Raw genomic sequence first — 26,518 nt, forward strand, 5'->3', positions numbered from 1 at the left:
TCAATGTGTTGGAAAATATTTCTCATGTGCCATTCTGCAGCTAGGTTGAATACTAACTTCTTGTATACAGTGGTGCATTGCAAAAGATACCCAAACCTGTTTAAAAAAATATGTAGCGTGAATGCAATATTAAATAGGAGCATATATGGAGAAGTAACCAGCAAACAGAAGCCCTAAATTTTTAAATTTACATTTTGCAAATTTATGAACTAACTTCAAATTTGACAGTGCTGGTTTTCTGACATTTTGTGAGTTGATCTAAACGTTTCCAATTGCATGGAGGTAGTAATGTGAAGAAAAATGGGAATACAACACAAGTAATGCTATGTGATAGTATCGTGGTATTATTTAGGTTGGAAAAGACCGTTTAAGATCATCAAGTCCAACCATTAAACAAACACTGCCAAGTCTACCAATAAATCATGTCCTAAGCACCACATCTACACATCTTTTACATACCTCCAGGAATGGTGACTCAACCACTTCCCTGGGCAGCCTGTTCCGAGACTTGACAACCCTTTCAGTGAAGAAATTTTTTCTAATATCCAATCTAAACCTCCCTTGGTGCAAGTTGAGGCCATTTCCTCTTGTCCTGTCACTTGTTGCTTAGGAAAAGAGACCAACACCCTCCATGCTACAACCTCCTTTCAGGTAGTTTTAGAGAGCAATAAGGTCTCTCCTCAGCCTTCTTTTCTCCAGGATAAACAGCCACAGTTCCCTTAGCCGCTTCTCATAAGACTTGTACTCCAGACCCTTCACCAGCTTAATTGCTCTTCTTCGGACACGTTCCAGTACCTCAATGTCTGTCTTGTAGTGAGGGGCCAAAAAAGTGTTGCATTAAAGGCAATCCTACATGCGTTTCTGATGGAAGTAACTGAACTTCTTTCGGTTGCCATTCTGCCACCACCTTGACATTAGAAACAAAATCACTTGCAATGGGCAACTAAGGTGGAATGGCCTCCACAAGCAGCTTTGGTACCAACACCTTTTCTATTGAACCTTCCTGTTTAGTAACTGCTCTTCAGGATGTGCCCATAGAGAAAAGTCTCGTCAGGAGTGGAGGGAATCAGGGAATCTGTCATGTACATTAGACAATACCTTTGTAATGGTGTATCTGACCTACATAGGCTTGTCCAACCCACCCTGACATCCTGGATTCTTGAATCCATAAATTCTTAGCAAAGGCAGGAAGTTTCTGCTGAGGCTGGCACCCTACTTTTGTTCCAGGTTTCTCCTTCACATATAGCTCTTGGGATTATATTCAAATCTAATAATTTGATCATTTATGTCTCAGGAAAAGACTCAGGATCTGGCTACACACCAGCAAGTTTCTGTGAAGTTAATAATGGAATGCATTAATGCAATCTGTTAATGTTTTAATATGTTAATAGGAAAAAAAAAATGGCTTTCGACTTGTAAGAGACTGCAATATTGATTAATTCCTACCAATACACGATAGAAAATATCCATCCACATGAATATTTCAAGGGAGGAAAATATGCTTTATTAGATATTAAGTGGAAAAATAATTCTTCTAACATAAAGCCAAGAAATTATTCCTGTTGTTAACCAAAGATTTTGTGCAACATTTAGAACAAATGATTACATTTTACACTGAAATCTCATTGCAGAAAACATCTGGAGCTTTCTTGCATTTAAGAAATGAAACTTTATTACTCAGATAAATAATTAGGACAACAATAAAATATTTCAAAAGCTGCTTGTTGTAAATGACTGGCCAACAGACATCACTGCGGTGAGGTCCTGGCTTTATCAGCAACCACTGTTACAGAGTCTTATTTGCCCTTTTGTATTGCTAGACGATATAGAGGTACATCTTCCAGTAGAAAGCTCTGATCCACTCCCCAGTCATACTGTTAAGACTACTTGTTGCATTATGGATGTGTAAGCAGCAGTACAACAAGGTCAAAGGCTGATCCAATAACTGTGAGGAGAAAAACCTGTTAACCTGATTAACAAGAAAGCCAGGCTGTCCAGATCTTACCAGACCCTTCACTCTGAAAATGTGAAAGCAAACTCTGTGACCTTCCAAGTCACGAGAGGAAAGTATTCAAGAAATTACCAAAATGTGAATACATTCAATGCACTTCTTACTAATCTAATCACAGGTAATCCTTCAGGGTATTTTGGTTTGGATTTGAGGTTTTGCATTTTTCTCCCCCCCTCCGCCACCTTTTGTTTGTTTGTTTGGGGTTTTTTGTTTGTTTGGGTCTGGGTTTGTTTGGTTGGTTTTTAACCTGTGTTTTTGCATTATAAGGGCAGTGCAGAAAGATTAATTGAAGTTCAAAATAAGGTGCATGTGGTTAGAAAAATTGATACTAAGAGAAAGATGAAATAATTTTGTAGCTAATGGAATTTCCCCTGCACGATCATAGGATGGATGAATAAAGCAAAAGTTTTGTTTAATTTAGGTGTAGATACATTTACAGAATTATGATTCTCATTATTGTGTGCAAAGAAGAGTGATCAGAATAGCTAAATCTATCGTGATCCCTGAGAAAGGAAGGCATCTGACTGCAGTGTCTGAGTTCCTATATGTAATATGGGTTCAAGAAACATATAAAAGCTATATATAAAGAAAACAAACCCTTCACTCTGTCTTTTGACTACCGCCATCGCCAGGTATAAGCATCATTTATTTTTGAGCCCCTGTGTTCTGCTTTCCTAATGCATCCATATGATCTTGTCTTTGTTTCAGTCAATCAGCTAAAGAAGCTAGCCAGTCATCCTGATTACTGCCAGGATAAATCAATTTCTAGAGCTTATTTCCAAGGCCTCATTATGTTAACGTAGTTCCTTTCAAACTCTGAAGGCACAGTAATACTGGATTACTTGGTCTCTAACTCTACAAAATTAGCACATCACAAGAACTTGGCTCGTCTTTTCCTTCAGTATTTGGAAATCAAATCACCTAAAGCAAGCTGGTCCTGGTCATATTCATTTTTATGGGCTTGTTTTTATTCATTTACCTTAAAGATCAGAAAAGCCTAGAAACCAGCAGTTTTGTCTGCATTAAAAAGCAAACTTTTCTGTTTTATTGGCAAATAGTCTGCTTGTCAGATTACATGATTAACCTCCAGCAGAGGTTAATCTGTGGTGCCAAACATTCCTTTCAGCAAATACAGATACTTTTTGTGGATCACAGGGTTTATGGAGCAGGTTGGTCTGGCAGCCTCCTGCTCCTGATGTGTGCGACCAGGAATACAGGGCATCCAGTGATAGCTTTTGGTGTAACTCCTCCAGTACTTGTCATTCTCGAATCAGAAACCACACCTCATCCACAACAAAGGCTCTTTAAGGTGCAGGAAATAATGTGTAATTAATATAAAACTTCAAACCGCCAATTGTTCCTTAAATCTATTTCAACAGCACTTCAGTATCTAAGACATGTAAATGGCAGATCACTGTGGGTAATCTGGCCTTCAGCTTTCTCCTCTTCACCTTTAATATCTCTCTTGGGCTTTTCCTTCTGTAGCTGCCAAAGTCCAGCTGAGAAGGCCAGTCTTGAAAGAGAGCAGTCGTGTTTCTATAATTAGCAGGAATCAATTCAGCAGGCTTTAAAGCCTTTGCTCAGAAGATTTGACCCAAATATAGACTTTAAAGAAGGTTCTCTCGTTTCCTAATTATCCAAATTCCAGATTATCCAAAGGTTTCAGGTGTTACCTGTGTGTGATAGCTGGATAATCAAGGTTATACTGTGTCACAGAGAAAAGCCAAGAACTCGTTCTTTGATGTATAAAACAGAACAGAGGTCTAAAACCTCATTTGTCTCAATAAATGATACTGCAAATGCAGATTTAAGACTTGGTGAGTCTATCAGGGTGAGACATTTCCAGTACTGATAGTAGCTTATTTATGGAGGACATGTTAATGTTGTGCTTAATTATTGCTTTATGCTAGCATTTAGTAGGAAATATTGGTTTTATTTCCTTTTTAAAGTATTAACTGCTGGTTTTATGTCGTTAACATTTCCATTCATTAAAATTAATAGGTTTCGAAACATCTAGTTTGCCTTAAAAAAAAAATCACAACCTCCTGGGATTCTGAAAGGCCTCAATGATTAAGGTTCTGTTGAGGGCCAATGAAGAAGACAGTGTTTTATGCCAAGAAGCTGCAAATCGGTTCTTATTGGCAGGATTGATCTTCTTTCACATCTTATGTCATAAACGCTATAATCAACCTATTGTTTTAACTCATTCTGATGTTTTACAGACTGTAGGGATTATTATTGTCATGCTAATATTTATGCCATCAGTAGTATTCCAACCTACATCTTATATTCTCATGTGTGTTAGTGAGAATATCTCTTCTTCCTTGAATGGGAAAGTCTGGAGCATGGGAGTTTATAAGAACATATAAATGGGTTTACAGGATTAGACCAAAGGACAATGTAGCCACTGTGCCATCTCCAAGCATGGCCATAAAACTCATCCTTCGCTGTGCAGGTTCTATCATTTTATAGTGTTAGGCTGACTCCTACCCAGAGAACAGCTCAGCACAGAATGTATTTTTGGGAAGACACAGGAGTCTGGCTATTTTTTGTGTCCCCCTTTTCTCATACTCCTCCAGCATTTGGAGCTTTTATTTTAGGGATGTTAGAGGATTCTGCTTTTTTGCAAAGGTTTTCAGAAAACATGCAAAGCTCTACTTCTTTTAGAACAAATCATTGTCAATATTTTTGTATACAGTAGATTGGATAGCATAACATATATAATAAACTTATATACCACATTAGGAGAAAAATGAAAGAGACATAAGCAGACGCTTAAGGAAGAGTAAGGAGGACAGACATACATGAGTATCCATCTACTCCTCTCACAGCTGCCACCTGTTTTCAGCTCTTTGACTGAATTTGATCAATGAGGTTTCTGTGTGTTTTAATATTCAGATTTCTCTTCCATTAACTAATTCAGACTCTCTGGATCTCCTGTAAACTTTTAGCATCCACAACAACTTCTGACACATAAATTGACTATCCAGTGCATGTTAATCCTTCTCCTTTTGTTAGTTTTGAACCTGGCTCCTAGCATCACTTGAATTCAGTTGTTAATAGCTGCTGATAGTTCAGTATTTGTATATTGCTATTTGGAAATACTTTATTGCTACTTCATAAATTACTTTGTCCTTTACCTGTTGTATAAAGTGATACTGTAGAGCTGAAGCCCTCCCTTTATAGACTCTAATTTAGAGAATAATTGATGAAAATAGGATTTAAGCATGTATTTGTAAATCAAGATGTGTGTTAGGACTGCCTTGAAGTGAGATGTTTAAATGTTCTAATTGCTTTATCTTATATTCAATAATGACTTTGTGCTTTCTTAAAGCTTTAGCTGTCTCAGATTCACCGTATGCAAATGCATAGCTTGCACCAATGACACAGGCTCGTTGTTACATGCTGACCATTGTGTATTTACTTTCAGCTTGGTTTGGAGAAGACATGGCAAATGAATATGTCTTGTGTGGTGGAGTGTCCTGTGAACTGTCAGCTCTCTGACTGGTCCCCTTGGTCTGAGTGCTCTCAAACATGTGGCCTTACAGGTTAGTATATGCCTTTGGCATATTTTAAAGACTGAGGTTTTGGAGCGTTTGTTTTTTGTTTGTTTGTTTGTTTGTTTTGTTTTGTTTTCTGTTTTTGTTGTTCTCATTTTGTGTTTCTTGTTTGGTTGGTTTTGTTTTGTTTGGGGTTTTTTGTTGTTGTTGTGTTTTGGTTTGTGTGTGATTTTTTTTGTTTGTTTTTGGTTTTGTTTTTTTTTTTTAAATCTACTTTTCTTTAATAAAAACAATAATATCTCCTTTTGCAGAACTAGTAAATGTAACTAGCTAGGGAGAGTGACAAGGATGTAAATCAACCTTACTAATGGAAATAATATGCTTCAGTGAGACTGTACTCACTGAAGACAAGGAGAAGTTGGCCCAGAATAGTTTCTGGCTCTGGGAACAAAGTGAGATATGATGAATGATATATTGAGACACAGATGAACATTGATTTGAATATTTATTTTTCAGCAGGTGGGGGGAAAGAGGGAAGAATTTCTTCCTAAGTTTCATTAAGAGTGAGTTTAGAACAACTAAACTTGTAGAATATCACAGCGATTAAAGCAAATTTACTCTCTGCAAAATTCTGTATTTTTAAACACAGAATAAAGGCAGGGGGACATGCTACTTTCACTGTGATCACATTAACTTGTTTTTTACAAAATGTTGCTAAACACTGTTTGAGTGTTTTTAAGTCAGATCTCAGTGGATGGATACCAAAGCCATATTTTAGTTACAGAGGAACTCTTGTTATTTATTTGTACTAATATGTCTCAGAATAGGAACCTGAAAGTACTGTTGTGGCAGGCAACTAAAGTGTACAGACTACTGAAAGTCAATGAAGCCTCTTCATTCTCTTATCATGTCTGGAATACATCACTACAGATATTGAATGTCTAGCAGTGTATGGAAACCACTTTCAACTGCTGGGCTCATCTTTTTGTGCTCCTTGGGGAGCACACTACAGGGAAAAGGTCTAGGCAAAAACATCTGAAAGCTCTGAGGACCTCAGGATCTGAACAGAAAGACCTGTGCATTTTTTAATTATCACAGTTAATAATTTGATACTGCAGTATCTAATAATACAATAAGGTTTCAGTTCTTGACATTACCTCTCAAAGCATGTCTTCTACCCTCAAATAATCTACACTTCTATCTTCAATATAACCCTTATAGAGTAAGAATTGAAGTGAGAGCTGTATTGAAAGCTTTTATATGTTGACAGAATTTCCTTTACAAGCTCCTGTTTATATACAAGAACTCAACAATTGACCTGATATTTCTCCAAATGAGAATTATTGTTGCTATGCTTTTTGAAGATGTGGATGTGGGTCACTATCTGAAAACCCTGTGCTTTCCAAGTATAAAATTTATGTGTAGAAGTAAAATAAATAAATAGTAATGTAAAACAGCTTTCAAATTTTCAGTGTTTTTAACAGATGATGGCAACCTCATATGTAATTCTTGAAGCCATAATTTCCCTGTTAGTCAGGAAGTAAGAAGTAATTGCTTTTTTCAATAAGTGATAACCATCTAACAAACCCAGGGACCACAAAGCTGAATCACTCTTATGCACCCATGCAAATATCCATAAAGTTTAGGAAGAATTCTGCTCATTGCTCATCTTTGGCTTTTTTCTTCAGTATTTTTCAATATCTTTTTTTCTCCTGCGACATGTCAGTTGGAGCAGCTGTGAATCCAAGAATGATGAGGCTCCATTTGATGAATATCCTTCTAGCTAGCGGCAGTGAACACAGATGTCTAGGAGACTGATATAGTTCTGCTATTGCATTGTGGCTTGTGTAGCTTGCTCTCAGCAAAAGATTTGTGCCATGATCACTAGGTTGTTCAATTCCAGATGCCTCAGACTGAAGTGCAGAGTTCAAGATGAATTGTTTTGGCCAACTAACCCTGGTTGCTATGTACATAAATCTATGCAATTCCTTAGTTTTTTATAAGCCTCAGTAAACAAATTATAATATATACATATTACTTCAGATGGGGTTCATGTCTTTATCTATGTACAGATTGAGATACCACAGCTGTGTTGTTTTTGTGGAAACACTTGTGAGGTGCCAAGTCTAGAGCAGCCACTATAGCATTACTTCTAGCACACAAAAATTGTTTTTATTATATAACATGACCTCTCTGAAATGGTCTAATATTCACTGCAAGATGAAAGAGGAAAGAGTTGTAAAAGGATAAAAATGTCTTCCCCTTACTGTTTATATAAGTATTTGAAATAGAACCTGTATCACAACGACACTGGATAGCATGCTACTCATGGTTGAAGACAAGATTAATATTGGATAAACCTGTTGTATTTTAATTTTCTGAGCAAAGAATCCTCCATGCCCTTCAAAATCTGCATGTCACGCTATCCAGACTGACAGTGAGAGAAAATTGCAAACTGTTCCTGGTTGTGGGAATCAGGCAATCATGGGACACATGATTCTGTATTAACTCAGGGAAGAAGAGATAGATGTTTCTTTCTAGTAGCAAACTCCAGATGAGTAGCCAGCATCACCAGTGAAGTGCCACAAACATGTCACATTCAGAAAAAATATTTTTCCCCAGGCTTCTGAACTAGGAAATTGATACTTTTTGTTTGCCGTTACAGGAACAATCTGAAATCCTAATCAGACACCCTCCTGCACTTCCTGCAGTACAAATGATACAATATAAAGTGTCTGACTTGTCTGTTTTAGGGATTTACATTTTCCAAGAGCCGACAGACCTACTTTACAATCCAGCTTGTGAAATGTGGAAAAAATACTTTATTCAAACACAATGCTCTTCACCAAAGTAGAAGGATCTTGAGGAGTAAATCAGTCTAACCACTTTGTTGTTAGTTATATTGCTGTTTCTCATTAACAGGAAAAATGATCAGAAGAAGGACCATAAATCAGCCATTTCAGGGTGATGGGAGGCCTTGTCCTTCTCAAATGGAGCAATTCAAACCCTGTCCAGTAAAACCTTGTTATCGATGGCAATATGGTCAATGGTCTGCATGCAAAGTAGAGGTAAAAGCCTTATGGGACTTTGGTATTACAGAGCTTGCATATCTAGGCATATTTGTGATATGCTCTGACACATGCTTCATAACAGTGTAAACAATTTTTTTCCACCTCTCTTATACAAAAACTAAAGATTTATTCTTAGAGTTCATATTTGTCAACAGTTATAAAAATGTCCTACAGATATTCAACGTATAAATGTAAACTTTGCTACCTGAGTAGCATCTTTACTAATAATTTAAATGTTTCTGTTGTGATAGAATATCTGAGGAAATGGCATTCTAGAAGAAATCTCCACATGAGATACTGCTGTGTTTGCAATTTAAAGGCATAATTAGCTCTATACTTTAAGAAACAGTAGTAGCAGCCAGCAGAGTTTTGGAGAGTTTTGGGTTTGTTTTTATTGATTGTTTCAGAAGTAGAGAATGCTGGAATGAATATGTAGTTAAGCAAAAAATAATAGGAGAGTGACAGGTAGCTTGGATTTAGTCTTTTGGAGCTTATGTCCAGCATTCATGTATGTCCTCCTTCCCCAGGATGCTCAGTGTGGAGAGGGAACACGAGTGAGGAACATTTCCTGTGTGGTTTTTGATGGATCCACTGAAGATGTTGGCAAAGTAGTAGATGAGGAATTTTGTGGAGAAATAGAGCCTGTTATAGATGGCAATAAGAAGATGATACTTGAGGAAACCTGCACTGTCCCTTGTCCAGGTAACAAAGCTATTCCAAATAAATGTTGCATTTCAAGTTTGGTTGCGTATCATTACAGTTATCAGTGCCTAGCATTAACCACAGGCAATTAAATAATTTTCACATGCTTTACTGATTACATTCATCCATCAAATGACCAACAGAGTTACTTTCTGATAGTGGCTTCATGACAACAAATCAATTAGAAAAAATACCAGGTTTTAAATTTTTCAAAAAATATGTCTCAGTCTCATGTTGTACCTAATAAGAATAAAATTTTTCACAAAGTCTTTTGAAATAAAACCTTTGTTTAACTTTATAAGAAAGAATTTTATGTTACAGTTAGATATTTGTCTTAAGCGCTTAGATCATGTAACAGCTTTATTAGTACTTTTAACAGTGGCTAAGAACTTGATGCCTTTTACAGAGGTCTAAGGAGGCTAAGCTAGGGAGTCTTATTTTTTTGCTTAATGGGACTATTCCAAATGAAACTAATATTTTGGTGTCTGAGAAAATTTGAATGTTTCTAGCTGTTTAACTCACTGAATGTGACATGCACTATCATTGCCGTCATAGACTAAATCCAAAGGAGCTGTTATAAATTACCAGGTCCGTGACTCTCATACTGAGAAGAATTAAGAGCCTATAAGAGCTGTTTAATTTCCAGTAAAACCACCCCAGCTCATTTCAAATACTTATTTTTAGAGTTTGAAGCGTAGTGCTGTTGTTCAGTAGAGTCATTACTGATGTATCTTCACAAATAGTGATTAATTTCTTCAGTTCTGATGTAGCTATCATTCCATTCCAGTACTCTGGTTTTGCTCTCTTGCAACTCTCCTTTTTCTCTTGATTTTTTCCAGTTCATTTTGGATTGGACTGAAGGTAAAGTTGCCTCAATAAATAGAAAATAATAAAAACCAGAGAGACTTCTATCACTGCTTTGCACACAGCTTTTCAATTGCATTGTTTTGACATATTTTTACTTATTAAATTTAAATTGGAAGAATTAAAAGCTTGTAGCTATGTTTTCTGGTTAGTTGAATTTATTTAAAAAATAAATAAATATATACATACATACATACAAATATATACAAATATATATATATATGTATCTGCTTACTGCTTCGTTTTAAAATTTTGCTGACCAGGAACCTGTTCTTCAACAATTTTGCATTTAGCCATCAAGAATAACTGCCCTGCAGGGATGTGCTAATGATACACTCCAACTAATGTTTCCAAAAAACACTACTTGTTTTCCTATTATGTATACATCAGTTCTTCAATTATTTATTTCTTCGCATGCTTTCCTAACATTGGGAAATTAAATTCCTTCATTAATCAGGCATCTGGTCAACACACTACTGATTATATCTGTCATCAGTATAATGCAAGGTAGCATGAATTTTTAATAGCTCTTTCATTGAAATAATGAGAACTAAAAGGTTTATTTATGAGTCTGTGCACAGTCTAGTCCCATTTTCTATTGCAGTTTTAACAAAATGGTCTCTTTGTGTTGTGCCTCAGATCTTCCTTAGATGTTGTTTAGCCAATTGTGCTAATTGTGTTATTATTAATAGTATAATTTTATTTTTCAGTCTCTCTATAAGATAACATTCTGCAAATTTCTGTTCTAACATGACATAGCCAGAGCAGTCATTTTAATCACCTTCTCATTTCCCTTTCTTGCAACAAATGTTCCAGTAGTTTCTACTGTCTGTTTAGAGAAATTCTGCATGAGGATAAGTAACTATTAATCTTTTTAAAACCAGAAAATGTTTTCTCTTTTAAAGATCAAAGACGAATTTAGCATAAGGCATACAGTGCACAACACTCTAAAGTTTACAAAAATCCAGACATTGGGTGGAATGTTACTCAGAAATTCAAAATGAGAGTGATCTTATGCAAATGCTACAGGAAACTGCTCTGCTTTAGAACAAATAGGCTTTTGTATAATATAATATTTTTATTACTATTTTCTACTGCACAGATATTCAGAGCATCAAAATATTATCTTCTCACATTTTAAAAGAGGAATGAAAGGAACTATAAAGTGGGAAGACTAAGAAACTGAATTTGGACATTTTTTTCTAAAATGTATTCAGTGCAAAAAACTCTTAACATCTGAGTATCATTCATCTTATAAAATTGCTTTTGGCAGGAGACTGTTACTTGAGAGAGTGGTCAGAATGGAGCCTTTGTCAGCTGACCTGTGTTAACGGTGAGGATCTTGGCTTTGGAGGGATCCAAGTCCGATCTCGAGCAGTGATCATTCAGGAGCTAGAGAATCAACATCTCTGTCCAGAACAGGCTTTGGAAACAAGACCATGCAATGGTAAGCACCAAAATACACAGAAGGCCACTTCCCGGAAGAAAAAACTACAGAACAACAATAGTTTTGTTTTCATTCTGTTCATGGTATCAAATTTAGGCAAATACAAATTCAGTAGACATAGAAATGCACTTAATTGTTTGTTTTCCATGTATCAACTGTAAACAGAAAAACTTTTAAATGCTACCTATAATATATTACCACTTTAAACACAATCTTTGGAGTATTTATTATCCTTTTTTTATCATAACAAAGTTTCTTTTTATAATATGGGAAAAAATACTTGCTTCATCTGCTTGATAACGTTAATAAAAATAAATATTTAAGTTTCGATACATAACCAAATTTAGATTTCTCTCAACCCTTTGAATTGTTGTTAGTCACATGACATGCTTACTACTGCTACTGGACAAAGTATCTAAGAAAAGTCATTTTCTGTACAGATATTTTTTGTCTATTCAGAGGCCAGACAGATCGGGCAAAAAGGAATTTCATATTTATAAGGGAACTGAGGTCAGAAAGACTTCGTAATTTATCCCAGGCCATATGAGAGGAGTACAGCAGAGCTGAGACATGAAGCCACATGCAGCCCAGGCCACTTCAACAAGCACTGAAGCATTGACTGAAGCTCAGTTTTACCAGGAAAGGAACCTGACTCCTAAATGAGTTTTGTGCAACAGATGGGCCATAACCATTATGAGGTTATTGGAAGCATCTGTTTTGGCCATTAACTACATTAGGCATACTCTACAAGCAGTGTGTACAACTATTATATCTAGTGTCCAGAACACATCTGGTCTATTCTGTATGTACCCAGTAAGTGCAGGAGACCTTGGAGCCTCCAGGTGTGCAGTGCACCCTTCTAAGTTGCTGAGTGAAGGAAGGAGGGGTCTGCTTAGCCATAAAAGCTGTTAAACTTAATGAATGTGGTCTACTGATGAGTGTGGCTGCCACTAGTGGCAGCCTAAAATCTTCTCATCAAATTTCTTGAAAAGTGAATGTTCTCTGTGTAGATGGCCAGTGTTACGAATACAAGTGGATGGCAAGTCCATGGAAGGGATCTTCTCGAACTGTGTGGTGCCAAAGGTCAGATGGTTTAAATGTCACAGGTAACTACTCTTTTTATATACACACAAAAGCCTGGAAAACAGGTATATAATGTCTTTTCCCAATGCACGGCAACATTTTTTTTTAAAGAATCTGCTAAAACCACTTGTTTCTGATGTATGAATTAATGTGCTGTTGTCTTGAATCATCAAGATTTTGCATACTGAAGATGTAATTTCTTTTCCAGAATTATGCAGCACCTAATGCTAAAAGTAAATATAAATATTATCTTCTGTACTGGACCTGGAAAATTTACATTGTATTTTTTTTAAGAATAGACATATTTACACTTCTAAATTTAGGGTTTCGAACCCTACAATAAATAGAACTCTTATGTATCAAAGTTCATTTCAGTGCTTATACAGAGGCAGAGATGCAAATCTTGATATCATGCATAGATCATATATATCCTTAAAATTGCAAAATATCAAATATTAATAAATATCCTAATAGAAGTTTATTTCTTTACTTCAGCAATACGAGACTGTAGCAGGATAATCCAGTGGACAGCTATGGGATGTAGTTAGTTACTTTTCATGCAAACCAAAGCACAAAACATCAATTAAGAATGACTGATGTCTCAGAATTCAATAAACGCTTCCTATATGTCTATTTATATGAATTTATAGATCAGAACTAGAGATTCATTTAAGCTAAGAGTAATGCATTTGTTGTTAAATAATTTTTGTATCAGTCCAGGAGATAGTAATTAATAAGAGAATCCCAGAGACTGTAAGCACATCCTCAATGCCAGCCACTCTCAGGTCAGTCACAGGAGGGGAGCTCTATTTCATGGACTGCCAGTACGATACTTCTTCGTGTTGGAATCCACCAGTACTGTCTGTTGTAACAGTAGAAACAAAATATTATTTTTACAAGGTTTTGAAATAATGCTTAATAGCCCTAAGTCTCTTTTGCAAGTGTCACCCTGTGCTGTAAGAATACTAAAATGCATCAACTTCACAAGGAATGCAACAGGATATTGTTTATGTACCTTGATTGCTTCCTGCCTAGCTGTTTGTATGGTAAGCGAATCTCTAAGTAAGAATTCTTATTGAGATTAATGTATTCTAATATCTATTACAGGTCCTACAGCATCTCTGCAATTATGGGTCTGAAATGATTAAATTAGAATATATTCATAAATCACAGTCAGTAACGTTAAAATAATAGTTTGTTCTGATGTGACTGAATAGTCATGTCCTAAATGCCAGGAAACACAAGTGTATGAACATGTGTCATTGGCAGATTTTTCATGATGGGACCTGCTAGGCAGACTAATCTTGAACCTTTTTTCAAAGTTTGTTTGTATGTGTGGTAACTTTCTGATTTGAAATTAAGACTAGTGGAAAATTGCAGACAATATAATAACCAGTTTCCATGTAATGGAAAATTATATTTTTTAAATGTTCCTGATACTTTTCAAACAAAGCACCTAAATATAATCTTCTTCAAGAACTTCTCTGCATGAAGTATACAGTTATGAACCAGATTGTAATTTACATTTGAAAGTTTTTTGAAGGTGGTTTGTATAAACTACAGCTCAAATGATATATGTGTATACATGATTGATTTCAATGGAGATCAGCTATTTTGATCTAGAATCAACCTATATCTCTGATGACTGTGTTTCTTTGCTACCTTATTGCTGCACGTTTGTCTTTAGCGTAGTGTATTTTAATTCAGATATTATCAATTTATTTTTTTTTATTATGAGTCCTGTTGGTATTTTAAGGCCTTTATTTATTTACTTGCTTGCATAATATTATTGTGCTAAATAGTTCTTTTTTACTTGCATGTATTGTTTCCTATGGATGATGAGTCAACTCTTTCCTTCTGCAGCTTCCTTGGATGACTGATATGTTATTACATAGATTCCCACAGGCACGTGATTTGTATGCTAGGTTGTACATTTTTCGTTTCTGAGGGTGGGGAAAACTTATGCAACCAGCAGGGTTTCTGTTCTTCATTGACCATCCTGTTAACACTTGGATCTACGTAACCACATCTAACTGCATCTGCTACGGTTGTGACCAACCTCAGCTATCAGGATTTCATCATCATATCACACCAGTATAAAAATGTTATTAATTTGAGAGATGCAAGATAACTCATCCTATAGTAGTATAAATTTTAAACTATGTGATGCATATACCTCTTCTCTAAGCTATAAGGAAACCTGGGTAAATTAAAACTGATTCTAAATGTGTTTTAAAATAATTCTGGATGAAATGATAGTGAAAGCCTGATGGTGTGTATTGGTCCTTAACAATAACTGCGCTGTACATAGAGCTGTAGGAATGAGAACCAGGCTGTATAAGAAGGATATATCATCAGTATCAAGGATGTAGTACATGCTTAACTGGTAATACTTCTTTCCTTCTGAAAGCTCTTAGACTAGCATGAAGTGTGGCTTCATAAGAGGCAAAGCGATAGCATATATAAAAGTGACTACTGAGGAGTAGCAGTAAACAGGTATCCATTCATAATCTGGTCGAGTAGTTTAATTTCAGTTTAACAGGCAAAGATACAAACCAAAAATACGCTTTTATTTTCTTTGTGGCCAAAGTTTTAGTGTGTAAATAATAACGAGGGCCCTAGAGAACCAAAATCTGTTCCCTCAAGCACAATAAAACATTTAAACTGTTTTTCGAGTGATCAACCAAAGGAACAAAGGGAAAAACAAAAGGTTCACTTGCCAAACATTAGTTCTCCAAAATGCACATGAATGCAAATACATGTGTTGTATCCTTACTCTACCTAGAAGAAAATACTTGATCCTAATTATCCTTCACCTTGGAATAAGAGGACTTTTAAATTCAAATTAGCAATAAAATTGTAATCCATGACATACAGTAACAAGCAATGACATCAGTAATTTTGTCAGTGGTGAGGTATTAGCATGTCAAAATATGATTTTCTGTCCTACAGGGGGCTGTTTAGTGATGCGCCAACCAGATGCTGACAGGTCATGTAACCCACCGTGCAGTCAACCCCACGCTTACTGCAGTGAGGTACGTGCTACTGCATTGGAGCATAAAACACCCCCATGAGAGCCTCCCACACATCTCCCTGGATTACAAAGTTAATGCCAACAAGAAGTTTTTTCAGAGATTTTGCTAATCGTTGTTAAAATAAACCTCAGTCCATTTTCTGCCTTTCAGTTAAACATTGAATAATCTTTGTTGATTTGCTACAAACCTGCACAAAAATATTCAAAGAGATACTCTTCAGGCTAGCACCCATCAAAACAGTCTTCTCTTCCGGTCACCCATGTTGTTATGCTTTATAGCACACAGAAAAGTGTTTTTCTGCTACACAGTGTAAACCACTTGTTCCCTACAGACTAGAACGTGCAGTTGTGAAGATGGATACACCGAAGTTATGTCCTCCGATGGCACACTCGAACAGTGCACTCTCATCCCAGTGGTGGTCATCCCCACCATGGAGGACAAAAAGGGAGATGTGAAAACCAGTCGAGCTGTGAACCCTACCCAGCCCGCCAGTAACCAGTCAGGACGAGGAAGGACCTGGTTTCTACAGCCTTTTGGGCCAGGTGAATTCATGCAATGAGCAGTTCTTAAGGCTAAGTACTGCTGCAGGGTCTGGCATTTCCATTTTTGTGATGCCAAGGAAGAAAATCCCTTAGGTGTTCATTTAAGAAGAAAGGCATCTACCCTGACTGAAAAAAATGGAAGAGACATAAGCAAACCCTTAGCCATCTCAGCCACTCCCTCAATGTATGTAATGAAATCTTGTATTGCAGATTTCCTTTTGATCACTTCTACCTGTTAAAATTCACAGATGCTATTTGAAATGTGACTTTAGAAGGGAAGTGGCTGCAAAGTGGCAAGCCAGGATATTAGATTATGCTCTCTCAACCAATAATGCTTCTGACAGAAGTGTGACAAGGTAGCACTGAATACTGCAGAGGGTTAGGGCTGCTTAAAATTTGCAGCCATCGCATAAATTGTAGAAAAACAATCCATATAGATACGTGAGTGCTTTTCTGCCATATCCATATTTAAACTAATTCATGTTAGATAAGAGCTAACCATATTATTGATATTTAGTATAGACATTCTCTAAGTCTCTATAGGGAATATTTGCTTTTATGATAGACCATGTTCTTTAGAGCTGATCAAGGACTTATGTGCAATACTGTAAGACAGTTTTCACATTAAAAATATTTTATAAAGTCCATCAAGTAATCAGTTTTCACTAAATATTTCCTGGTACTATTAGGCATTGAAATAACTAAATTTTAAGTACCAAATACTTTGTCATAAATAGATATGATGCTTGTCCAAAATGTTAATTATATTAACAGAGCAATTGGTTATCTTTTAAAATGTATTTTAAATTACATAGACCTAAATATTCTAACGCACTTGTGTCTTAGAGTGTTCATTCCTTTCTAAAGCTTTTATGAATGTTTTTAATCTAAAAACTGAAAACATGCATAATCCATAAAATGCTGCAAATCGAGAACTACAGCAGTACTTCTGATATTTGGTTTAGAAATACTTATGTTAGATCCCATTAGTCCTACTACTATTTACTGTTACTTGTACTGTACATGCAATAAAACGGTCTTTACTCCAAATAGTTAATACTTTAATCCACAATAAAATATATCTATCTATCTATATAAAATTAAGGTTTTCTCGTCCTCCTTTAAAAAAATAGCATCTTAGCAAATATGTTATCTTTTACTCATTCTAGCTAACTCCACCTGAAAATGCCAGAGGGTGAGTTGGAGCAGCCAGAGTGCTGACAATAAGGAAATGTCAGACAGTCGCCTTCAACTATTTAGGAACGTGGATGCTCATGTGAGCTCAGACATAGGGTTTGCAGCAAGGAGCAGTTGAGAAATTTCATGAAAACTCACCAGTTTTCCAGTAATTCAAGTTAGGAAGTAAACATAAGTCAGCTCAGACAAAAACAATGGTGTTCAATAGAACTAATACTTTATTCAGTGAAGGTATGAGCAAATGTGGAAGAAAGTAAACATTTTGCACTTCAGATGAGATTTATGCTTGATTGTTTTAATTCTAGGATTGAGTAGCTATTGGAAAGGTTTTGATTTACTCTAGCATGATCACGCCTTTCCTCACAGTTTCTAAATTTAGATTTAAAATATTTCTTTCCCTGTCTTCAACAAATAATATTGGAGTTCCAGAAAACAAGATATTTAAACTATCCTCTTCAGGTGTCTGTGTTGATGTATTACTCAAAACAGATGAGTTTGAGATGCCAGTTGCCTTGTATATGTAGAAATAATTTGTCCAGGGGAATTCAGAAAGCCTGATTTAGATGCAAGTAGTAGCATATGACCTCATTAACAGAATTCCCTGATTTGGCAAAAATAAATAAATTTGTACACAAGGTAATGCCGGTCTTCTTTTCAAGGAGATAATACTATTTTAAAACAAGCAAACACATAACAATCCAAAACCCTTTACATTTGCCAATAGAAATAAGCCAAAGGGAGAAGAAACGGTACTGAAGCCTGCATTCCACTCATTCCTATTACTGTATCATTGGATATATCAGGTCAAATCTACTGTTCCGTCTATATTTAATGGTTCAGTTTTTTGTATCAGTTATTATTAGTTATAATATTGCGTAAATTGATGTAATGATGCTAAAATGTTTTTATATTAATAAGTCTTGAACAAGTTGTCTACATGACTGCAAGACTGTGCATTGCTAGAGAACAGAAAGCCTGAACTTAACTGCACAGCAATGGAGAGGGCTACTGTCAATCTGAGCAAAGTCAGTCTAACTAATTTTTGTTGTTATTATTATTACATTGTAGAAACATCAACCACATTGACAATGCCTTTTTGTTCTAGAGAGTTATCAGGAAATAATAAGTATTTGGTCAGAAAAAAAATTAGTTGTGTTTGTTTACAATGAAAATATACATGACCTGGTGAAATATTTTTTTTTCCCCTTTTAAATTAAATAATTCAGCTTTTTAAAGGAGTTTTCATTGTCAAGGAGGTGCAACAAGTCTAGCTAACCTCCTGTAAAAGAATGTTTTCAAAAAGCCATTTAGAAATTTGCACAATGAGTCAGATAAATGTAGTCAAACAGCATGGACTGACCTTAGGTTGTGACACGTTCATTCGGGGTTCAGAACAAAGCCCCTCAGACAGAGAAAGTGATGTCACTTTTCCTGGGAGAAGTGGGTGCACGTAGGACCAAGGCAATCAGGAGAGTGGGACATCATGTCCAACATACAAACTGCACAAGCTGCAAATAAATGCAGTCCTCATTAACAGACAGTTGTTCTATTTATGAGAATGGGTTGTCTCTTTTGGTATGTTTTCACTTGTTCTGTGAGGGGAAGTTGTTTTATAACAACAAAACTTATATATGCTAGGGGAAGAAATTTTGAAACTATTATTTATGCAGTAGTGAAAGTTGTGTATGTACAGTTAAGGTGTAGATGAGGTAAGACATGCTAAAGGTATTTCAATACATAAAATTAAATAGCAACAAGAATGAAAATAACAGGCAGATTCATTTACCAGAGAGAGAATGGAAGTGATGCCAACAGCATAAATGAGTCGCAGGCTGCTAAGCTACCCTGCGATTGCACTGAAGGACTGTCTGCTACCAGCGGGCCCAGGGTCTGGGTTTCTGAGGGTCTCACCTGCCCCTGCCCCACATCTCAGTTCCATTTGGATTATCCTGACTTCATCTGAAACACAGAACACAAGTGCACAGACAAGTTATTGCTCCATTTCATAACAGTATTTACTCTTATTAAGCTGTAATTGCTAATAAATTGATTTTGCATTATAAAAGTATTTCTATACTATATCAGAACTAATAATTCAACAAGACTAACTCAAACACTACTGACTAACATTCATTCCTTTTAGATGGGAGGCTGAAGACCTGGGTTTATGGTGTAGCTGCTGGTGCATTTGTTTTACTCATCTTTATTGTTTCTATGATCTATCTAGCCTGGTGAGTTCTTTAATTATTTACAAACAAGCAGTCCCACACAGACTGTAATGCAAGTGTTTATATGTGCTGCTGTAGAAGCTGCAGGCACTTCTGTGAGCTGCAGTGTTTAATTTTCTATGTCCTTTTGTCCAGGCTCAGGTTAGTGGACTCCGGCTGTATTCTAGATGATGGCTAAAATTTCTTACAAAAAAGGCATAGCTTAATGTACAGTTTATTTTTGCCGAGTTTATCTCTGTTAATAATGTACTGTGTCCACGATAATTTCATTGCATCTGTATCACAAAATGCAGAGAGAAATAACAAGAAGAAAATTTACTAATCAGGCAGGTCAGATTTGGTATTTGGCAGGATATAGAGAGACACAACCAAAAAAATTCTGAAAACTTCATGTGTTTTTCATACATAAAATAATATTTTGTTGAAAAGTCTTAGTGTACATGAAAGCAGATTTTTTTTTTTTGCAAGAACAAGGTGTCCTCAAGAATGCTCTCCCTGACATTTTTTAGGTCCTGTTTGAAATTCCTGATCCACATGACTATGCAGGTGGAAGGCAAGGGAAGCGTGGTTGTATGCATCAAACTTTTGGCCAGACTGCACTAGTAGGCATTTGAGAGGATTCTGGATTTGTTTGGTTTTTTAGTAAACCTTCCCCAAAAACCCACTTCTGTCTGAGTAAAGAACAAAATATTTTATTTTTTTGAGGAAAAAAATCCATTAGCATACAACTCCACTGCAGATTCTTCAGCCTGAAATCTATGGCCACTGTAAGACACTGTAACAACTGGTTTGGTAACAAAGAGTTAGATTTGGGCAGCCTAAGTGCAATAGTTGAGATAAGATTTTGGGCAAGACTGAGGAAGCACAGGCTTATATTACCTTCTAAAAGAAGACAAGTACTAAAGCATACATAAACATGCATTTTCCTTTGGCTTGGTAATTTTTTAAATCTTCATCAAATGGATTGGAAATACTGCTGGATTGAAATTTAATTCATGGCTAGGCGGGGAATGGTTATGGCTAACAGCAATATCCCTGCTGTTTATGACTGGTTTTATTGTAATGTCTAGAATTAACTGTAGTCATTCCAGCAAGTATAATGAGATAATACTAATCTAAAGATGGAATTTTCCTGTAAAAACCATTCATGTGTTAACAGAGGTTAAGATTTGAGTCATGTAATTTAAAAGAACTTGATCACGGCTTTGAGACATGAACAAATATTGTACTGCAGACTCTGGGTTCTTCTGAAAACTGACTGATCTTGCAGGATTACCTGCCAAGGATTTTGTCAAGTCACATCAGCCCCATAACAGTGTGTTTCTGAACAGCTGAACTTTGAATTAGATGTTGCTTTGGGTTGATACAGAGATAATTACTGATCCAAGTAAAGAGTTTAGGCTTATAGTTTTTACACATGAACAATCAAATGCATTATCTTAAAACAACACACTCATCTTTCATTTAAGACTGAAATCCATCTTTGCCATGTTATTAGTTTCTTGTTCTATTTACAATTATCTTATTGTTGCAGCAAAAAGCCAAAGAAGCCCCAGAGAAGGCAGAACAACCGACTGAAACCTTTAACCTTGGCTTATGATGGAGATGCAGATATGTAAAACATAACTTCTCATGGTGACAAATGGAGTCTAAATTAATGGATTGAAATCAGAAGGTATCCAAAGCCACAGGGATTTTCTATGGAGTGGAATAAGTGTTTTGACTTTTTCTTTTTTGTAATTGCACCATGGATAAAGAAGGATGGATTTCATAATGCCTATGGATATTCAAGGTATTATTGCTTTACTTTAGACCATCAGTACTGAGAAATCTGGCAGAATCATATTAACAGATGCTACAGTTGGAGATTTGTAGTCTTTCCTCAATCTTACAAACTACAAGCACCACTTCTGTTTCCAGAATACTGTAGCTGACATAGTATTAACAGTTGGAAGCCCCGGCAACATTAACCAAGTATAATCAGTACGCATGAAGAGTTTGTACCAAGCTATGGCTCTATATTCAAGAATAACATATATACTCAGTTCAACCATATGTATTGCTCTATCAAATTATATACTTGTTAAAGAGCATTTTAGTGCTTAGTACAGTATTAACTTTTAACTGGGATTAACCCACTGAGCAAGTTCAACAGTTTGCCAGTTCATGATAACTTGTGTTAACGTGCATTTCAGAGGGCAATGACTCACTTGCAAAATTCTGTCCTGTTATCACTCCAAAGTATGAAGGCCTCATATCTACATCCAGAAAGGAGGCATTCTCAGATTCAGTATTTTCTAGCAGTTCTTGTCTGGAAAAAGAAAACCCATTGTAAATGTTACAATACGTTTCTACTTTCTCTAACTCAGACTGTTGCCTGCATCTTTTTTTGCTACATGTAAGGCAAATTTTTGCACTATATTAGTGCAGCATGATATGCACTTAACTAGTATTGCCATAGAAACTGCCTCTTTTCAGAAAGGATGATGATGTATCTTGTGTAAGGATTGTCAAGTAGACAGGTCTTGAATCCAGAAGAGAGTAGCATTTGGTTGGACTGCGACTGGATGGAATCAGCTGACGACGTGTACTGTACCCACTGCTCCTCGTCACAGCAGCCATTTGTAGTCTATATCATGGCAGTAATACAAGTGTCTAGTTTCTCGGCCCATCTACCTGTACTGGTATGGATTGTCCTGCTGGTTTCTTATTGTACTTTGAAGGCTGTTTATGACTAGATTTTTTATATTTGTTAACTTTGTTAGAAAAAAAAAAATAAAAGTGGTTGCCCTGTAATCCTGAGTGACATACCTACTGTCTGAAAAGGTATACTGATTGTTTGTTTAACTCAAATAAAATCATTTTGCCTTTTTTGTTCCTTCTGCTAGTGACGAGCATTTTCACTATCACAATACTTAGAGCCCTTTTGTCTTTTCTAATTAGGATAATTGGATAGACTCTTTTAATTATTCAGTTAAACTCATGAGTATACTGGCAAGTCAACAATAGGATCAATAGTTCTGCTATTTTAATACTCATGACTTTTTTAACAACTCTGGCAGTTTAAAAACTGTTAACCTCCTCCATGCTTATGGCTTTTCAGTGTTATGCTTCCAACATGAAGCTCATTGACTTGCCTCTGTATCTACATGCTTATCACAGATGTGATTCGTGACCTGAGAAGGGTTATTGTCATCAAATGGCTTCTACATGTAGCTTGAACATATAAGTGACTGTGCCACTACTAAGCAATATAAAAGTTTTATCAGGCAACCTCTCAAAAATAATTGTTATATAAAGTTCAATATTAGGTTCTCAGGTCTTTTTTATAACCGAAACCATTTCTGCCTATTCAACACACTATTTACTCAAGAAGCACCAGTTTTTGCACACTGACTTCACAAACTTTGGCCTAGATCCACTGAAATTGATGACAAGACTCTTGTGGACATCAATGGGTAACATCAGTCCTTGAAAATATTTACTTTTGTTCCATGTAGAATAGTTATTGGAACCAATGTGCATTTTGTGAATGTTCAAGAGAGATTATGGCCCTACTTTAACTTAGCTAATTTATATTACCGGTGTGGCATTACTACAGCAAGGCAATTACCTTCCTCCAACTGCTTAAGTATTCCCCAAACAGGAATGATAAGCAGAGAGGAACAATAGTAACAATCCTTTGCACAGGTTTAATTTCTCATTTTATACCTTGATCTGGCCACAGCTGGGGAAGTGCCATGGCCCCTGCCACAGCAGTAGCTCCTTTGTGTACGCATTGCAGGACTGGGGACTGCAGTCTTGCATCACTTTGTAAAGATCCATAGGAAAAAAAAAAATGTCTTGATGAATTTAATTACTTCCGCATTCTTGACTAGAAAACTAGAAAAACCTAGTCAGACATACAAAAAGTAATGTGGAAAAGTTATAAAGTTTTTTAAGAATAACTATCATGTGGAGTCATAAAGCTTAACCATGATTTCTGTACCTTTTAAAGTCTGATTCTCTGTTGTCAAATATTATTGGACCAATAAGGAATTGAGGGAACAGGATTTCTTTCATTGGCAATGAGTCATCTTTATTTATTATACTAGCTGGTCATAGCAGGAACTGTTGTTTAGTTCTTGCCTTGAAGATTTTTATGTCTGAAGTCTAAGAATTTAATAACTTGAAGTTAAAAGTATGCCATCTCCTTTATATTACTTTAGAAAATGGACAAATGAAGAAAGATGAGGTTTTTTAAAGTATATTTGGCCTTTCCAGTCCATGCAAGTATTTTAGTATGTGTTATGTTTTATATTCAGTCAGTGAATTTTGCTGGTGCACATCTGCATCATACTAGTGCTGCATTTAAAATCTAGAGTCATTTTTGTTTTCCTTTAAATGAACAAAGTGCATGGAAATTTGAAGTCAGAATGGCTTCTATCACTATCAAGAAAAAATATTAGGCTATAAGAAGGGCTGAAATGTTATGTAAAGCTACAACTTGCATAGATGATTAAGTCCTTTAGCATTGAAACAGAAATAAGTAATAGGTGAACTATCAGTACAGAATGAAAAGCAATTTGCTTTAAAAAATCAGAGTGCTTCTACCAATCCAGTGCCTAAAGCAGCCACTCCCATAGATTGTTAGTTTGTGAAAGTAACGTTTCCAGTGATCAAAGAAACCATTCAGAAAATAGCAAAGTAGACATTTTCCTGTTGATGTGGTGGTTTGTATTTTCCTTTTAAAATCTGTAGTTTTAGATTACTGTGTCTGCTTTGAGTCCTGGAGCAGTTCCTTTTTGAAGCTTTGATGCAACTACACAAGTTTGTCTATATTTGGTATAAAATATCAATTTTGAAACTCCCTCCTGCCAAAATATAATAAAGTTTGTTTTCTAGTATAACAATCTGAAGAGACCAATTTAAAAACTCTGTGTATAAATCACTGTAAAATATACTTTGAGTGAAATGGAAATCTGTCTTTTTACCTGTATGTAAATTGTGCTCACACAAAGTTAAGAGTTTATTTTGCCTAACTTAATTTACTTGAATATTTATTTTGTAGGATAAGGAGGCAGCTGTCTGAGGAATGTTTACCTTTTTTTTTGTTAATGTTAATTTGTAAATTGTGTAATGCATTTTTATTTTTAAAATTATGTATATTTCTTTTTTAATGCACAAAATGTTTACGTACAGCTACTGCAAATTCATGTATATTGTCACTAAGCTTTATTCAGTTAATACGAAGGACATGAAAATGTAACAACTCTTACATTTTCATCTGGGTTATTTTTACATAACTGGTGTATTGCTGACAATAAAGGTGAACACAAAATCATTTAATGTCTTTTTTTAATAAATGTAGTATACTGTGCTGGAATAGAGTAACAATAAAAGCCAGATACCTAAAATATTACCACCTTTTAAATAGTCTCTTTTTTTTTTAATTATTTTTCTGAAATAAATTAGCAAAAATATTCTTGTTAAAATTTGTATTTCTCTTGAAAAAAGGAAGAAGAATGGTGACTATCAAAGCCTGTTCCTACCATCCTTGTCAGCATAGAAGTTTACAATGTGTATTTAATTGATTGATAAATATCCAATAAATATAATAAATCAGTTTTTTTTTTTTTTTTCCTTAATGATCATTTTTAGGTCAGAAATAACAACCCATTTGTGGGGAATAAGAAATGGGTCAAGATCTCACTTAAAAGACAGTGAAGTGGAATCTGTACCTGTCGCTATATGAGGAGTAACATGGAGCACAGCCTCACTCCTCCAAATAAATGAACACGCCCAACACAATCAACAAAATTTTCATTTACATCCTACTTGTTGAATAAACATTACCAAATTCACTCAAATTTCTCCTAGAATCAAGAATTTGTTGATTACCTAAGAAAAATGTGACTCCACACTTTTTTCGTAACTGCTCGTATTCCATCTCTGTGCTCTCCAAAACTCTTTTTTTTTTTTTTTCGTGTCCATTTCTGCAGTATGTATTTTCACATCGATTTATGGGGTTTTTGTCCCATTTCAGTGGTTATTACCTCCCCAGTAACCTTTCCAGGCTAACCCTTAAAAGGTTTAAAACCAATTTTGAGAGAACATAAGTCTGATTTTAGAGGCATTTCAGGATTTTCAAAAGTACCTGCTATCTCCGTTTTCTCCTGCTGGAATACACAGTGAAATAACAGAATCATTGGACTTGTCTTCCTACCTGGACTTCAATAGAGGCATTCTTTAGACCATTTAAAATTGTTTAATTCAGTACAGGCAGAATTCTACAAAGAGATACACAAGACACTTGAAAGAAGAATGATAAAACTCTAATTTAAACTCTGCAGAAGATAATTACCTATGATATGATAATTACCTATGATATACTAATGAATATCATAAGGTCTTCACACTCAGTAAAGAAAAACTTATCATAGGACTTTGGCAATTGATTGCAAGCCTTTTAGAGTAATGGCTTACAGATGGGGAAATGTATTCTTTATTTATTAAAAAAATAATAATAATATGATTTTCCAATACAAGTATAGTGAAAGGAGATTGAAAAATAGGTAAATAAAAAAGCTTAGATGAGCACTGTAAACATTTTAGACTTCTAGTAATGTAAAGATCTACAGTATTAAGAAAATTATCCTGCTGAAGCAGTAGTGAGCTTAAGCATGCATTCAGGATCTGCTTGGCATCTCTAAGCACAAAAAGGTTATTTCTGAACTGCTGATTCCTTTCTGGGACACAGGAAAGCTGAATTTCTATGTAAAAGCAGCCAATGACCAGGGAGATGAACAAACGATTTGCATTTTTTTCAGGGGAGGGGAGTTGGGGGGGACAGAAGGGG

At 35.6% G+C, this 26,518-nt stretch overlaps 1 protein-coding gene and 1 long non-coding RNA gene across 2 annotated transcripts in view; one reads left to right on the forward strand and one right to left on the reverse strand.

Moving 5' to 3' along the window:
• The window catches only part of THSD7A (thrombospondin type 1 domain containing 7A), a 281,443-nt gene extending 256,362 nt beyond the window's left edge, over positions 1-25,081 (forward strand). The window contains exons 22-30 of the mRNA XM_065832371.2: positions 5,442-5,559; positions 8,434-8,579; positions 9,110-9,284; positions 11,422-11,595; positions 12,606-12,701; positions 15,631-15,713; positions 16,045-16,255; positions 19,596-19,683; positions 21,215-25,081. Of these exons, the coding sequence (XP_065688443.1) occupies positions 5,442-5,559; positions 8,434-8,579; positions 9,110-9,284; positions 11,422-11,595; positions 12,606-12,701; positions 15,631-15,713; positions 16,045-16,255; positions 19,596-19,683; positions 21,215-21,299 (1,176 nt within the window). The 3' untranslated portion in view covers positions 21,300-25,081. The remainder of the gene's footprint in view (positions 1-5,441; positions 5,560-8,433; positions 8,580-9,109; positions 9,285-11,421; positions 11,596-12,605; positions 12,702-15,630; positions 15,714-16,044; positions 16,256-19,595; positions 19,684-21,214) is intronic.
• On the reverse strand, positions 12,329-21,994 carry LOC139827279 (uncharacterized). Its single transcript, XR_011737741.1, has 4 exons — positions 21,891-21,994; positions 19,239-19,411; positions 18,813-18,960; positions 12,329-13,540 (listed from the first exon to the last, which is right to left on the reverse strand). It is a non-coding gene; the product is annotated as an uncharacterized lncRNA (long non-coding RNA).
• Positions 25,082-26,518: the final 1,437 nt, after the last annotated feature.

The sequence above is a fragment of the Patagioenas fasciata genome, chromosome 2 (genome assembly GCF_037038585.1).
Source record: "Patagioenas fasciata isolate bPatFas1 chromosome 2, bPatFas1.hap1, whole genome shotgun sequence".
Lineage (NCBI taxonomy): Eukaryota > Metazoa > Chordata > Aves > Columbiformes > Columbidae > Patagioenas > Patagioenas fasciata.